A 17,216-nucleotide genomic window follows, 5' to 3' on the forward strand; every position below is an offset into this window, starting at 1 on the left:
TGGGAGGACAGAGAATAGGGAGAGGGAGAGTTTGAGCTGGGCAGGGAGTCCCATGCCAAGTGAGCCAACCAGGCGCCCTTGATTTATATTTTAACTTTAATAATACTTTATATAGGAATAAGACAGGGGGAACAAACTATCATTTCTGAAATATAACCAGATTTCTGCCGTATTTTTGATGATCACAACATCCTCTTTCTGGAAGCTGTTATCATCCAAGAATGATTCAGGCAAGATCCATAGGCAAAAAAGAACAATATTATATTGGTTCCACTTTGCAATAAATCCTCAGCTTCTATAGAAAGAATCCACACAGACCACATAGTACTACTATATAATAGTAGTATAGTACTACTATATACTTTAAAATATATTTTTCTTTGTGTATAGAAAGGACTGTCATAAATTTTCACAAATCTATGTCATAAATATCAATAATATTAATTTCCTGGATCCTCAGACACATATGCTGTACATGGTTAATAATAAGAATTCCCTGACACAAACACTGGAAGAAAGTACAATGAATAAGTTCAAATACAGAACAAGATTTTTTGAACAGTGTATATTATTCAGCATGTAATAGGAGGTTTTCATTCTAATTTTCCATTTGACCATGCTTCAGCTATACATACATTTCAAACCAAGATTATAGGCACCAATTTTTGATGACCAGTGAAAACTACCATCAACTGATCATTATTATGGTGACTCTACAGAGTATGTGATGATGTATTAGACAGTAGAGACCAAGTTAAGAGTGGAGACTGAGGATAATAGATTGGCAGTCCATAGGGATAAGAGTGAGACCAACAGAAAGGATACATGGAGTAGATTACCCAAGTTGGGGCATTTGTGCTCATGTCCAGAATTCAGCTTTATCTCCCAAAATATCCAGTAACAAAAGAAAGATCCCAATGGGGAAACCATGTGTTGTTAGAGTCATAGTTCATACCTTAACGTCCCGCTGTAAGCACAGGCCACAAAAAGTCCAGGAAGTCCTGGAAAATCTTGCAAGATGTCCAGTACCAAATAAGGCATGAGCTGAAAAATTCCAAAATTTACTCCTGAGTGCTATTTGCTATCAAATAAAATGAACCAATGCCTCATTTATCTTGTGTTCATCAAGAATTAAAGGAACCTATTCCACATAATTGAAATTTCCAAATATGAAAAAGTAAACTCTTTTGGTGTTAACTCTTGAAAGAATGGCACAGTAGTTAAGGATATGGGTTCTGAGTTCAGACAGAAATGGATTTTGTTACTTGTCTAAGACTCAGTTTCCTCATCTGTAAAATAGGGGTAATAATACTAACCTCATAGACTTGCTATAAAAGTTAAATTACATAACCTATGTAAAGTTCTTAGTATAGTACATGGAATACAGTAAATGCTTGATAAAAGGTAGCTATTCTCATTCTTCAGAGTAATAAATCACTTTAAAGGAAATGTTTTACATATCTCTATGCTTAAGTAAGCAGCATTCATTTAACTTTACTTGATGACTCAAAGATATCTTTGAGAACTTCAATCACTACTCAGGATTGAAAGTGTAATTATAGCCATATACAGTATGAGACATAGTGACAAGTGGAGTAACCTCAGGAAGTTGCTTCTTTTTAAAAAGTTCATGATATCAACTTAATTTTTGATAAATTACTTTAAAATAAATATTAAATAAGGAAGGGAAGGTGTAGTACTCCAGTACTATGTTACATGACAGTCTTTGACAAAACTGCTTTTTTTAAATCAAAAGGTTCCTAAGAGGATAATTTTCTAGAAGGAGGTCCCCCCTCACTTGCACTGAAACATTCTTGATTCCGTCTCTGATTGTACAGAGTGGATGTCACGTCCTATCTTAACAGCCTTTTCTGATTTCATTTGACAATAGTTTGTTATGGGACATGAGAGAACACCGTCCACTGCTACAAGGGTCTGTGTCATTTTAAGAATGTCTCCACTTTATCCAAAGCTTACTAATTTTTTTTATTCTCGGAAAGAACAGCACTTATCTGTATATGAAATCAAGACCCAATTTCCCCAAGATATCTTAACAATATTCCACACATAAGCAAAAGTCAAGTTTCCATTGTCATTGTTATAATGAGATCTAAAATCCTCTACCCTAACATCAACTTTCTCAAAAGTCTTTGGTGTGATATTTCATATTCTGAATGGCTCCCTCGGGGACAGAATCAGCCAGGTGAGACTGATGGAAAAATAGTAAAATTATATCTAGACATTAATCTTGCTTCCTCAGGGTGAGCTCCAGCAGAGTGTCATAGAACTGTATCTTTGCTCTGCTCAGGTTATGATTTTGACCTGACTTTCTACAGAGTGTGCCTTATGTCCATTGTATCCCCAGGGAAATGTTAACTGAATTAGCTCCTCAACAATTAACACAATACTGGAAACATCCAAGTAGGAGGAAACTGCATTCCTTTAAAAAAAAAATTAGCACAGGCTCTTTAAAGGTGCATGCATGAAAAACATCCTGAATGCAGTCTATGACAAGGAGTCTCAAGGGTAGGAATTTGTAGACATTTTTTGTTGTTGTTATCCAAGGATAGGAGAGGATACATGAGAAACATTTTTAACATCCTTATTGTCTTCGTGATATAAAATACAAATAAAAGGAGATTGACAAAAATCACAGAAAGAGAGAATATAAGGGAAGAGCAAACATGTTTCTTAGATTATCTGAGCAAATGGGAAAGATCCATTTATGAACAGAGGGATACATGTGAATATAGGGTGCAGATGAACAGCTCAAGAAGGCTCTGATTTTCCAATTACACAAAGTTGCATTTTTCTAGTAGTATGTGATGCATTTATATCAACATAAAATCCAGTCTATCTTCAATCTAACGAGGCTCCTGGGCTCTTGATTTACAAGAACGTCTCCGAAAATAATGTTGGCAAGAACTCTGAGAAAAGGAATTCAAGCTTCAAAGTCCAGCAGTCCTGGGTTTGAATTCTAGCTACACTTTCTGGGAAGGTGGTATACGGCATAGAGGTTAAAGTTAGGACTCTGGCTGCAGCCTGCCTGGGCTTGAAATCTGGTTCCAGGTTTACTGGCTATTATATAACTTGTCTATGACTTAAGTTTCCTCATCTTTGAAAGGGAGATAATCATGGCACCTACCTCAAAGTATAGCTCTATGGGTTCAAAGTTGAAATTTAAATAAAGCATTTATAATAGTACGATGAGTACTTGCAACTATTCTTATTTATCAGCTATGTGACCTTGGCCAAGTAATATAACCTCTCTGTGAGTTACTCATTTCCTAATGCCTAAAATTAGAACTACTATTTATGAGAACTAGAAGAGATAAATCATGCAAGCTCTGGGCACAGAATTTCATCTCATACTTAATACTCAATAAATGTTCATTCATTAGATCTGTTTCTCTATCATTTAAAAACTGGAAGGTAAAACGTTGATGAATAAGTGATCTAAGAATACACACACAATGTTTTACACTATCATGGTTTGTGTGTGTTTGGTTTTTTTCTTTAACTGTGTTTACATTTCTACTCCCAGCCTTGACCTAGTTCTATTTAACACTAGGCTTGAAATTTTCCAGGTATTTAAATCTTTTAATCTTGGATACAGCATTCTTCATTCCTGCTATGCCTGCTAAAATAAATTTTTGCCAAATGCTTTCTAGAAATTTAAATGTGATGATATTGTACTCATTTGCTGTTTCTCTACAAAAATAGTAAGACTCTGTCCTGCCAATTATAAGCTTTCTGGATATCATTAATGTACATGTAAGTAAAACAGGGTACTGAACCTGGTCTGGTGCAGATACTTTGTTGGATGTCCAAGGATCACAGTCATGGTACCTGGAATATAGGGCAAGCCCACATAACACCGAGCAGATGAGAATTGCCCAGAGTCCCAGAAGATTGATGTAGAGAGACCTAAGGAAATGAAAACAAACCAGCAAATGACAATTGTAATTTCCATCCCAAAGATTAGGAAACTTGTTACATAAACAGGAGAGATTTTCATGATTACTCAACAAATGCACATTATCTTTTGGTTATCAAAAAATGCTATCTATTTTATTCTAGCCTAACCTTCTGCCTTTGCTGTCAGTCAACAATGTATTTGGAAATACTTGGAATAGATGGGGGGGTTCTCTATTGAATAAATGTATCCTCCTGGTCAGAGTTCCATGAACATTATCAGCTGCATAATGGTATCCAGTTATGCTACTTCAGGGCTTCATGTCATGAAATAAAGATTTTTAAGGGTCACCAGAGCAGTAACTATTACTCATTTTCCTTTTAAAAGTAATGCAGTTATAAAAAAAATAAAAAATTAAAAGTAATGCAGTTATAAACTGCTAAACATTGTTAGCATCTACGTAGCAACTCATCAAAGTTGTTTAAATGTGGTTTGTAATATCATCTAATAAGTATGAAAGGCAACCCTGCATTCCTTGAACAGGTATCTTCCCAAATATTCAACATCATAATACCTGGCATGTGTTCCAGGAGATTGTAAAGGTTTGTATAACTGCACTGGGGTCAGATATGAACATAAATCTTGGTTCTACTATATGTGACCCTGGACAAGTAATTTATTTTCTCTGATCTTCCACTTCTTCGTTTACACCTAGAGACAACAATGCCTACCTCACAAAGTTATAAGATGAAATAGTATGTATCATATAGCCCGGTGCTTGGCATGTAATAATATTTGTTAAAAGGTAGTTATTGATATTACGAGTGCTAATGGCATTGAGTTCTATGTCTTGATAGTCAGTTGAATAGTAAACATTGCTCTCGCTGAGGTATTTACATTTTCCCCCCAGTGGTGCTGTAGGGGATAGTGTAACAAGCTGCCCTAGGCTGAAGAGAAGTACAACCTCCAAAGTCATGCCTCCTTCCCTGAGGTGCCTGTGTCCAATGACTACTGGATTCACAATTTTAAAGGACCAGTCTCCTCATCCTAACCTGGGACAAATCTGGGGCCAGCCTAGCTTCACGGCTTCCCCTAAGGCCTTGACTGAGAAGGCATTACAATCCAACTTCTACGGCCAATCCTGCTTTCTTCTCTTTGCTTTCTTCCACAGGTAGTGATTCCCTCACAGACTCTGGCATGCCAACTTCCATCTCAGAGTCTGTTTCAAGAGAACCCACCTTCAACAGGTGCGAAACAACAAATTGCTAGCCTTTTCCCTTGACTGACTAAATTTACTGTATGTTTTGCTATTGTCTAAAAATAGCATATAACTACAGCTCTTCTCCAAATCATCAGAAAATATACCCAGACACTTTCCTGCTCAAACACCCTTGTTCATATTTGAGTTTAATATTTTACTATATAGTTTTATTTGACTTAAATGCCATTCACATAGATGACTTATCAACAACATCTGATACAGTCCCGAATCAATCAATGTCAGTAGGTCTTAACTTTTTGACTGGGATTCATTCTTCCCCTGGAGCCGGTGTTAAGAAATAGGATAAAATGGTTCCTCTCAGCTTGGGGAGTCTGCTCAGGGCCATTCCAAGGGAAATTGCTTCTTATTAAGACAGTTCAGGAGCTCTAATGCTGGTCTCTTAGTTATAAAATAGACCACTTGAGTTTCATGTTTCAAAAAAACAACAGAAGAGCACATGCACAATTAATATGGGAGAGGCATCAGCTCTAGTATGGATTTAAAGTCCAGTGGATTACTGGATGTATAAATTACATTACTTCAAAGTTCCTTAAAATACCAGAACTCCTCAGCTCACTTTTGAAGGATTTTATATCCAGTTACTGTACTGATTTTTGTGTAGATCTTTTACTATAGAATTTTCCAAAGACAGAAAATGTCTAAACTAATTACTCTCAATATATTGAGTTATGACATATGATATCACAATATTTTCATGTTCTCCTTTGAATAGAAATAGAATTTCCATTCCTTGTCCTACTCCAACCACCCTGTTATTCTTAATCTATTTGTAATTTTTAAGTTCCTAAATGTCTGTGGGCTCAGCCAGCTTTATATATCACCATGGGGAGTGGTAGTCACTGTACTGATCTGAGAGAAAGAACCAGCTCTTTGCTCAAACCAAGATGGGCCTGAGAATTCCCTGACCATGTCATCCTTCTGACCTCTGGGCTGTGTCCAAATCAATGTCTATCTGGAATGTTCTCCCACTGTTCTCCACTTGACCACATATGGTCATTATTCAGGATCTTCCAGGTTGACAGGAATCTCTCACTCATTCTCTGTCTTCAGTCCTATGATTAGAGGTCACATTTACTGGACTCCTACTAAGTGTGTGCCAAGCACAGCAGTTTACAATACATCTCATGAGATGTATATTTCTTATGCTCATTTATAAGTTTAGAAACTGAGACTCAGGAAGACTAAGTAACCTGACCAATATCACTCAAGTAGCAAGTATTAGATCAGAGTTATAAACCCATGACTGTGTCTAAAAATAAAATATACCAGCATATCTAGCAATATATTGTCCTGGACCATTTCTTCCGTTGTTATATTGTTCCATGGAGCTGTCACGCCTTTCTACTGTTATTTCACTTTTTGCATACTTGTATATATTTTCCTAATTAGATGTTAAGTTCCTTCACAATAAGAGCATATATTTATAAAAAATTTATCCTCCATAATTCCTTATGCAAATAGATAACACAATGAATGCTTATTTATTTGATAAGATTTACTTTAAATATTTCAAATATCTGATTTAAAATATACAGTACCACTTTGTTTTACTTGATCCTTTTATAACTAAATATCTCATTTATTTCTTGGAATTTCATGATACAAAAGACTTAAATCTGAGCAAAGCTTGACTAATCAAAGAGTCTCAATAAAGACAACTGATAGTTATTAATGATTTCCATACCATAGTTTGGCTTACATTTTTGCCTGGAATCTGCTTTTACAGGAAATATATCTCTGCACTTGGGATTGGTTGACACCATAGATGCTGGTCCATGTGAAGGTCCCTCCTATAATAATTGTCCAGAATGTATGTCTTTGCAAAGGATTAGGATCAAAACTAAATGAAAAGAAACAGAAAACAAACCTGAAATATCAGCAAAAAACTACAGAAAATTCTCCTAGAATATTTTTTGGAAGCAAGCAATGTATACCTACACAAATATGCATACAGATGTAAATATGTACAAATTCATTAAGCAATAAAAAATGCAGAAATATTCCTAACTTAAGTTCAATGAAATAAAAATGGATACTTTCAGAGAACTAGAAACTCTGGAGGGGATTAAGGGAAAATGAATGTTCTAATTATTCTGAGCTTTCATAAAAATTGTTCTGTGACCTTAGAAATTGTTATTTAAACAACTCTACTAAATAAATAAATAATTTTAAAAAACAAGTCTGCTATGCTATAATCAGAGAAGAGCATGAAACTAAAAAGAGAGCAACAGAGAAATTCTTTAGTGCATAACAGCAATAGGTATGGTACTGAAATGAACATAAAATTGATACATTTTGCATATATAATTTCTCTTCCAGCACCTGTACAGTCATACTTCTAATTTATATTCAAGCTTAAGAACTCAGTTAATGCAGTTTAAAGATTTTCATGTTCTAAAATTACCATGGCATTATAATCATGCTTTCTTAAAATCTTGTGTGTCCTGCTCTTCCCCAATTGAGGAATGGAATTATGCCCAAGCTAGGACAATTGGGGTGCTCTTCCTTAGAATCTGAATCTTGAGGTTAAAAAAAAGATTACTGAAATAGTTGAAATTAATTCATTATAATTCAAAATATTTCTGCAAGTTAACATGTTGTCCCTGTCCAATCTCTGAAAGGCTCTTCTTAACCATTAGCACCATTTTCACCAAACCAAAAAGAGCTACCAAGTTAGAAGTATTTTTTCTTTCTTCTTGCCAGTGATTTCAGTTTGCCTGTCTCAAAGTAGGGCTGCTTAAAGACGAAATTAGCCAGTCCATGTAAAAATGAGTTCCTCTTCATGTTGAACATAACAAGAATGATATTACTGATCCACAGTGGAAGTTGTTTTAAATATTCTTTTAAGTTGTGTGGTATATTTGTGATGAAATATCTGGGCTATTGGTCTTTCTCTAAGAAGCCTACGTAGCTGTTTAAGATATGTTAAATCATACAATATACTGACTTGAGACATTAGTCATAACTCCCTAGTCAATTCTCTAGAAATAACATATAATATTATAAAATATTCATACACATATACAGTTATGAAATGTAATAATAATATACCATATATTGCCAGGGCAATATCAATAGAAAAATTCTCTATGCTGCTTGAAACAAAAAGCTGTCAAAATGACAGGGTCTTCTAGTGTTTTTCTCTTAAGAGGTTTCTTTTCTTATTTCTACACTATCTCTTCCTGAATTACTCTATTCTACCCTTTGACCAGTTCCAGATTTTAATGTTTGGAAGAAAAACACTCCTTCACTATCAATCCTTTCTTAGGAGAAAGCACCATCCTAAGTACCAGGTAACTAACTATCTGACTGTTTTAACCTGTTAAAGACCTTATGGAAACCCTTTACACATTAACTTGTCAGCTTCAATTTTTTGTACCACATTCTTAGCCATCTATTTGTGTTCTGATGTAAATTTACTATTTCAACAATGAGATTATTTTTACAGAAAAATAAAAAAATAAAAGGTGTGTTCTATTGACCAGAAGGTAAACAGCAACTTACTTCCAGAAGTTTAATCTTCCACCATTATAGGAATCATTTAGAATAGTGCTGATCCCACCTTGAATCACCGTAGCCTGTATAATCACAGATGCAAATCCAGCCACCATGATCCCTACTTGAAAAACATCTGTCCAGATAACTGCTTTAAGACCACCCTTTGAGGGAAAAGTATATTAGGATTAATGCTTGTATCAGACATTATTAATCATCTACATGCTTATATACTATGCTGGACAAAAATAATGAAAACATAGATCTTGGCCAAGGAATACACTTAAGGTGGTAGATAGTAAGGTTGGGAGAACCTTCAAAAGAAAGTGTGATTTAAGCCAAGCCTTCAGACAGAAGCAGAGGCAAAGATGAAGCTCATCCCAGAAGATAAAGTAGCATGGGCAAAAGTATAAATAAGTCCAAGTACATGACATGTTGAGTGTGGCCAGATAAATATTTTGAAGCAGAGTGAAATGGTATAGGGATATTGCTGGGAAGAAAATTCAGAGTCAAATTGCAGATGGCAATATCATAGATTTTATCTTACAGGCAGGGCTGATATGCAATCAAGTATGCAAATAGAAAGTCATACCAGTTTTTGAAATACTAAAATTGTTTTGTACTAGCCACTGCCAAAAACTTCCCAAGTGTCTCCCTCCAGTCCCTATGCCCTTGGCTGAACTATTCCCTCCCTGAGATCCCCATCTTCTAAAACATCCAGCAACTAGAGTCATAAGACTTAGTATATCAGATATGCCATAGAGTTGCACCACTGCTTAGGGACTAGCATCCAAAATCAGTGTCCATACTATCTGGTTGTGATATATTTCTACTATGATTCCTGCCTATAGGCTATGGAAAGTTATCTTGGGTTTCTTTTTTTTTTTTATGATAGTCACAGAGAGAGAGAGAGAGAGAGAGAGGCAGAAACACAGGCAGAGGGAGAAGCAGGCCCCATGCACCGGGAGCCCAATGTGGGATTCGATCGCGGGTCTCCAGGATCGCGCCCTGGGCCAAAGGCAGGCGCCAAACCGCTGCGCCACCCAGGGATCCCTATCTCGGGTTTCTAAGCTGAGGAACAATATGAACACAACTATAGTAATTTAGCAACGGTAAGGCTGAATTAGGAGACAAGACTCAGGACCACTGCAATGGTTCAAATAAAAGACAAAAGTTTCAGTTATGATCAATGTAAAGTTGAGAGGCAGGAGAGGGAGAGCATGTATGAAACCCAGCTTGTAGAATACAACTATTGGAATTTGCAATTTTGCAAAACAAGTGGGTGAGTGAAAGAAGTAATGTTCTTGTCATACCAGCGTGCAGTAGAATGTGCAGACCACCCCTGTTGCAACTACTGCGCCCCACAGATCAAATCCTGTGACTGCAAAAAAGAAAAAAGAAAAGAAAAATGCACGCATAACTGTGAAACATGTAAAATAAAAATACTTCTCAAAAAAATCATCAGTAGAAATCTATATCATTTATGGGGTACCTATCTTTCTACTTTCCTCTCTACTCTTGCCTAAAACTAGGCCCAAATCTCATAAAATGCCCCCAAACAAGTGGAGTTTAAAATTTTACTCAATGAGTTAAATGGACCTGGTTTCTATCCTCAGAGACTATATCTAGATCCAAAATTGGCTAAATTAAATACATGAAAAATCCTTTATGCTATAATAAAGCTATGAAACAACTTGATACTATGAGGTAGTTATCCAGACTGAACTGGGTCATAAAGTTTGTGTCATCATGGTTCAAATAAACACACTATTCTACCAGACAAGTTGTAAATGTTACTAAGATGGAACCAGGAAGGGGAAAAGTTGTATAATTTGCTACCATTTATCTAAGAAGTGGAGGGCATATTACATTCTTTTTAAATGGAAGGACAATAGCTTTGCCCACAAATGTGATAATCTAGATAAAATGGACCAATTCCTTTAAAGACACAATGGGCCAAAACTCATGCAAGAAGAAATAGATAATCTAAATAGGACTATATCTATTAAAGGAATTGAATCAATAATTAAAAACCTTTCAAAACAGAAAGCTCTAGGCTCAAATGGGTTGACTGGTAATTTCTATCAATTTAAGGAAGAAATTATACCAAGTCTCTGCAATCTCTTTCAGAAGACAGAAGCACAGGGAATACTTCCTAACTCATTCCATAAGGCCAGGGTTGCTCTAATACCAAAACCAGATAAAGACATTGTAAGAAAACTACATACCAATATTTCCCACAAACACAGTTGCAAAAATCCTCAACAAACTGAAGATTAGCAAATTGAATCCAAAAAGAGTATAAAAAGAATTATACACCATGACCAAGAGGGATTTATCCCAGGTATGCAAGGCTAGTCAAGTATTTAAAAATCAATTAATGGAATCTATTATATCAACACACTGAAAAAGAAATATCACATGATCATATCAAAAGATGGAGAGAAAGCATTGCACAAAATGCAATGTCCATGATAAAATCTCTCGGTAAAACTAGGAATAAAGGAAAAGTCTCTCAACTTGATAAAGACTGTCTACAAAAATCTTACAGCAAGGGCACCTGGGTGGTTCAGTTGGTTAACCATCTGCCTTCGGCTCAGGTCATGCTCCTGGGGTGCTGGGATTGAGTCCCAGGGTGGGCTCCCTGCTCAGTGGGGAGTCAGCTTCTCCCTCTTCTTCTGTCCCTCCATGGCCCCTGCTCACTCACTCTCTCTCTCAAATAAATAAATAAATAAAATACTTTTTAAAAAATCCTACAGCTAACATCCTGCTTAATACTGAGAGACTCCAACCTTTCCAACTAAGATCAGGTACAAGAAAAGGATGTCCCCTCTCACTGCTCCTTCTTAACATTGTGCTAGAAGTCCTTACTAATGCAGTAAGGCAAGAAAGGAAACAAAAGGTATATAGACTGGGAAAGAAGAAATAAAACTCTCTCTGTTCACAGATGACATGATCATTGATGTAAAAAAAAAAAAACAATGAAACAAAACCCTGGAACTAGTAAGTGATTATAGCAAGGTTGCAGGATACAAGATTAATATACAAAAGTCTATTGTTTCCCTATATAATAAATTAGTCCTGAATGTGTGACATAATCCGTAAATTTAAGATGTACCTTGACTCAAAGCCAGGGCAAAAGCACACCTGGAGTAACTTGGATGTGCACACATTGTGCAGTGGACACGTAAAATGGTACAACCCAGTGTCTCTTATATTTCATACACGCATCTGCCCTGTTCTGGGTCATAACAGGTGTATGTTTAACTACATGGGTTCAAGGTAGAAATAGAAATAAAAATGTGTCAAAAGCAGATCTCCAAACACAGGCTACCAGGATCTACAGGATGACCAAACCTGGTCTTGTTATCCATGAAGGCGACCCCACTGCTGATGATGGTGATGTTGCCATGACAGAAGGGATGTCATCTCTCAAAGGGGATGACAACAAATCACGTGTGGAAGAAGTAGACTAAGTGCTGCCCCCCCAAATTATTTGTAGTTGTATTCAATCTCTTTTCTCTGGTAATATATTTTCAGGGATGTTTTTATTTTATTAACATTTTAAAAATCTGATAGGACGAGAACTATTTAAGGGGAAGATAAGATTTCTATGAGTGTGATGCTGTGATATTTAGGAACTTAAGCACAGCTCATTTTTCGTTCCTAGTTCCACATTGGCTTATTTTAACAAGAGGAGGTAATATTTGTTGTAAGATGTATGTAACCTAATGCTAATTGTGTGGTCTAAAGTGTTTATCAATCAAGCAGATTCCTTAGTAAGACCAAATTTTTTGTCATTGAGGTGGTCTGAGCTTTACCATGATATCTAAAAGAAAAATATTGGTTAAAACAACTATTGCTGGCTAGGATCTACTTTTTTAAGTCTTCTATCCAGGCATCAAGAAACTAATATGTTAAACTGAACCAACTTATAGCAACAAATGAATCTCAGAAACATTTTGTTGAGCAAAAGAAACCAGTTACCAAAAAAAAAAAAAAAAGGCACTATATTATTCCATTTACACAAACTCTAAAGGACAAGGAAAACCAATTTAGGGTGATAAAAATCAGAAAGTGGCAGCTGGGTTGGCAGGGGGGATTTATTATAAGGAGGCACAAAAAAGTCTTCTGAGATTAGACGTTGAAAATGTTTGTATTTTGAATTGGGTGGTGATCACACAACTGTATACAATTGTTAAAGCTCGTCTGACTGTACACTTAATTTCTGTGTATTTTATTATGTATAAACTGAATCTCAACAAAAAATGGTTTTTAATTTTAAAAAACAAGAGGGGTCCCTGGATGGCTCAGTCAATTAAGCACTCTCAGCTCAGGTCTTGATCTCAGGGTTGTTAAGTTCAAGCCCTGCATTGGGCATCACACTAGATGTGGAGCCTACTTAAAAAAAATTTAAAGCAAGAAAGAGGGGTGTTTGGATGTCTCAGTCGGTTAAGTATTTGCCTTCAGCTCAAGCCATGAGCCAGGGGTCCTGGGATGGAGCCCTGCATCATCCTTCTCCCTTTCTATCTGCTCCTCCCCGCTTGTGCTTTCTCTTTCTGTCAAATAAATAAATAAAATCTTTTTTTAAAAAAGCAAGAAAGAGAAACTTAAGAGACAAATCAACTAATTGCAATTACATAAATTTGCTTGAATCCTGAAACTAATAAACACTGAAAAAAATCAGGGAAATCTGAACACCGACTTCATTTTGATATTTTTAAAAATAATGTTAGCATTTTAGATATGAATATGGTATAATTGTGCTTACAAAACACATCCTAGTACAAACTTTCAGTTATAAAATACATAAGTCATGGAGATGTAATGGACAGCACAGTGACTATAATTAATAATTCTGTATTGCGTGTTTGAAAGCTGCCAAGTGGGTAAATATTAAAAGCTCTCATCACAAGAAAAAGAAGTTTTCTAACTATGTATGAAGATTGATGTTGACTAGATATTGTGGTAGTCATTTTGCAATATATACAAATCTTGGATCATTATAATATAATACAGTGTTACGTGTCAGTTATACCTCAGTGGAAAAAGTTAGCATCTCCTTATTTTTAAAAGATTTTGAATTCAGATGAAACGATGAAATGCTTCAGATTTACAGCAAAACAATCTAGTGAGGGAAACAGTGAATTGAACCAAGAGTTGATCATTTTTAGTGTAGACTTAAAGGTACGTTAGAGTTCAGCATACCATTCTCTTTTTTTCCAGTGTATGTTTGAAGTTTTCTATATTTTTTTTAAAAAAAGGTTAAAAAGAAGTGATTGGACCAAGAGAACATTAAACAACTTTCTATGGAGCATCTTTTGCACACCAAGTACTACATTTATGCTCGTGCATACTTCCTCGGTCACAGTAAAATATACAACTGATATTCAAGTGGTAATAATGCAGTCTCTTGGGTCCTAATTCCTAGGGAATGGCTCAATAAATTGATAAGAACAGAGTCCTTGATTTCTTCATAGATGCCAGAACTGTACTTTAAAACCCTAAAGTCACATCTTTAATTACACTTATAGCCAATAGGTAACTTATGAAGTTTATGGCTCAGTTCTTTATACATGAAATGATCCCTTCATGATGTTGGTAATATTGACATGGAACATGCCTGACATTCAGAATTCAAGAGCATGTTATATAATGGAATTGTCCTTTGTAATGATACTGTTGTACTTTATAAACTCAGGTAATAATTACTGTCTACCTAACAGGAAAGCAAGAAAGAGTGTGGATTTAGTGGGGCTTTTCCATTTTATATTAACTCCAGGAACTGCATCACATTTTTCCCATCAGAGTCCACTTGTCCATTTTATAAGGAAGTTTTAGAGATAAACTCACATCGGATTGATAAGAATACAAAGGATATGGGGTGCTCCCAAAGCCTTTTAAGGATATGACTAACAGGCACCTTTGCCTCAGTGAACTATTCCAGTGGCATGGCTTTGATCTGCCCAAATCCAGAGTAGAGTAAGTAGTATGTTGGTTAGGACCGTCTTCATCCATTTGTTTAAAAGGACACCATCGCCATCTTTCATTTTTTGTCACTAAGAGTGATCTGATATTTCAAATCGCATAGATCTCCTTCTCTTGCATTTTGGACCACATGAGAAATGAGAATAAGAAAAGCTCTCTCCCTGCCAGATTTTATGATGGAGCTGAGTAACACAGAAGCCTTTTGATTGCAGCTCCAGATTATAGCCACCAAGGAAGAAACTGCAGCCATTCATGATTTAGACCATAGTGGGTATTCATCCTGAAGGAATGGAGGCCTGCCCTTCTATTAATCATAGGTCTTTTGGAGCTATCAGTCCAGGAACCCAAAGAAGCTGCTACAGTAAACAATAAACTCATCTTGCTCCTCCCCTCAAGCTGATGCAGGTTACTGGAAACATTCCTCCATCTCCCCATCTCCCCAAAGTGAGAATAAGTTCTATTAAAAATGACCCCCAAAATGTGAGTGACATAATGGGTAATTCTAAAGTGTACCTTGATTCAAAGCCAGGGCAGGGGCATAAATAACGATTCCAGTATACAGAATCTACGGAAAAAAAGAAACCAAATAAACTGTATGAATTATAAAAAAAAAACACCAATTTTTTTTATAAACTCAATAGTGAATTAAAACAGTAGTTTCAGTATACTTAATAAAATTTGTTTGTGACTTAAAAATGTTATACTCCTTTTCTGTTTGTGATGTGGTCATAGGTCACGAAAATCTCATATCACCAACTTTGTTAAAATGATGGACTTTTCACGTGGTGCTTAGAGCAGATAGTCACTGATCCATCACCTTAAGCTTAATATCAATTCTCCTCAATGCAAACAATTAGAAAGAAAGAATACAAATTTAAAAGGAGATGGTCCCTCATTCATATGCTTTCAAACTATTATTAATCACTATGTAACTAATTGGAAAAATAGTGAACATTTTGGAAACCAATATTAAAAAGTTTGCATGCTCATTAATTAAACAAAAGTATACATTTGCACTAAAAAAATCCCGAAAGCCAACAAAAACTGTATTCCATCTTTTCTATATTATATATTATTTTTCACTCATACATCTAGCAAATATTTATCAATCAGGGATACAGAAGTATGATAAATATGGTCTTTTTTCTCAGAACATAATTTCTATTGCATTTGATCTTGCAAATATATCATATATATTCTATGTGATTTACTCTATAAAAACATATTATTGTCCTATGGTTCTATGTTTATTCTATGAAAACATATTATGAAAAAAGCCATATTATATAATACTTGGATGTATGGTTATATTACATGGAATATCAATGGAAGTAAGTCCTTCAAATAGGAGATGCTAAAGCTTTCCTCTTTTTTGCAAGAATGAACTAGCATTCCACAGTCCTTATCCCGACCAAGTTGAAGATTTGGAAACGTGACCACAGAACATCTTCCTGACAGTTGTTCCCCACTTTTCATTGTAGGAATTTCTTTTAAAAAATGATCCAAAGAGGGTCTGAACAGTCGGTAAATGCAAACTACCACCCTCAGTTCTGTGTCAGAACCTCTACCAGACCCAAAGAGTTCCTTGCTTTTACGCCAGAAGCGTTAAGGACCAATATAAGTTATGCAATTTACAGAAATATAAAATAGAGTCAAGTTAAATCATTTACAAATGCTTAGGTAGCTTGTGTTTGGGGAAGTGAATTACAAATAGGGACGAGAACAAACAAGAACTCCTTCCTGGATCTGCATTATCAAACCCATCTCTAAAGCCCGCAGCTGCCAAGAGGAAGATCAATATGAATGACACAACAATCATGACAAGCCTCTGGCAACCCGGATGAGAAGCAGAAAGTGTTCTCTGTCACTGATTGCTTGGCAAATCTTTGCTTTCCATTCTTGTCAACCAGTAAATCTATACTTACATATCCTTGTACTACTGGATTGCGTCATTTAAAAACTTTCAAACTTTAAAAACCTCAGAGTGCAGGATTCTGTTGTCTTACACTCAGTAACTCCTTCAATCAGGGCTTAAGTTTCCTTTTTTTAAAGAGTACTGATTTTTTTTTTAAGTATGCTCTTGAGCAAATGAAATTATATCCTATTGTCTTCCCATGTCAGTTATTATTTTTCAAACCTGTTACTAAACATGCTGCAAAAATACTATGAAACTGTACTAGTTGCTTTCTCTTTGTTACGATTCCTACTATCAGCTACCTCAGCTCTTTGAAACATCGTTGTCATCTTGGCCGTGACAACACCTCAGTCACTTTGGTGGGAAGAAGAGGAGGAGGAGGTGGGATAGGAAAAGGCACATGCTCCTGAAGCAACATCACTATTGTTTGATTAATGTAATATTTAGCATTCCCTTAAACCATCATTTTTTCCAGGAAGTGGGGCATTTGCTGAAACACTCTTTCATGATCTCAAGGGTTGACACAGTGTAACGATGAGTGTTTTCCCTTTTTTGGTTTCCTCCTATTTTTAACACCTCTTTTTTTATCCTTCATGTGTAAGCTTAGCCTGGATGCCTTG

The 17,216-nt window shown here is 35.7% G+C and overlaps 1 protein-coding gene across 1 annotated transcript in view; it reads right to left on the bottom strand.

Annotated features, from left to right (window-relative positions):
• The window catches only part of SLC5A8 (solute carrier family 5 member 8), a 70,565-nt gene that overhangs the window by 47,499 nt on the left and 5,850 nt on the right, over nucleotides 1–17,216 (bottom strand). Inside the window, exons 3-8 of the mRNA XM_077846043.1 lie at nucleotides 15,195–15,246; nucleotides 10,007–10,074; nucleotides 8,703–8,857; nucleotides 6,898–7,038; nucleotides 3,798–3,927; nucleotides 956–1,044 (exon numbers count right to left, since the gene is read on the bottom strand). Of these exons, the coding sequence (XP_077702169.1) occupies nucleotides 956–1,044; nucleotides 3,798–3,927; nucleotides 6,898–7,038; nucleotides 8,703–8,857; nucleotides 10,007–10,074; nucleotides 15,195–15,246 (635 nt within the window). The remainder of the gene's footprint in view (nucleotides 1–955; nucleotides 1,045–3,797; nucleotides 3,928–6,897; nucleotides 7,039–8,702; nucleotides 8,858–10,006; nucleotides 10,075–15,194; nucleotides 15,247–17,216) is intronic.

This window comes from Canis aureus, chromosome 13 (assembly GCF_053574225.1).
Source record: "Canis aureus isolate CA01 chromosome 13, VMU_Caureus_v.1.0, whole genome shotgun sequence".
In the NCBI taxonomy this organism is placed as follows: Eukaryota; Metazoa; Chordata; class Mammalia; order Carnivora; family Canidae; genus Canis; species Canis aureus.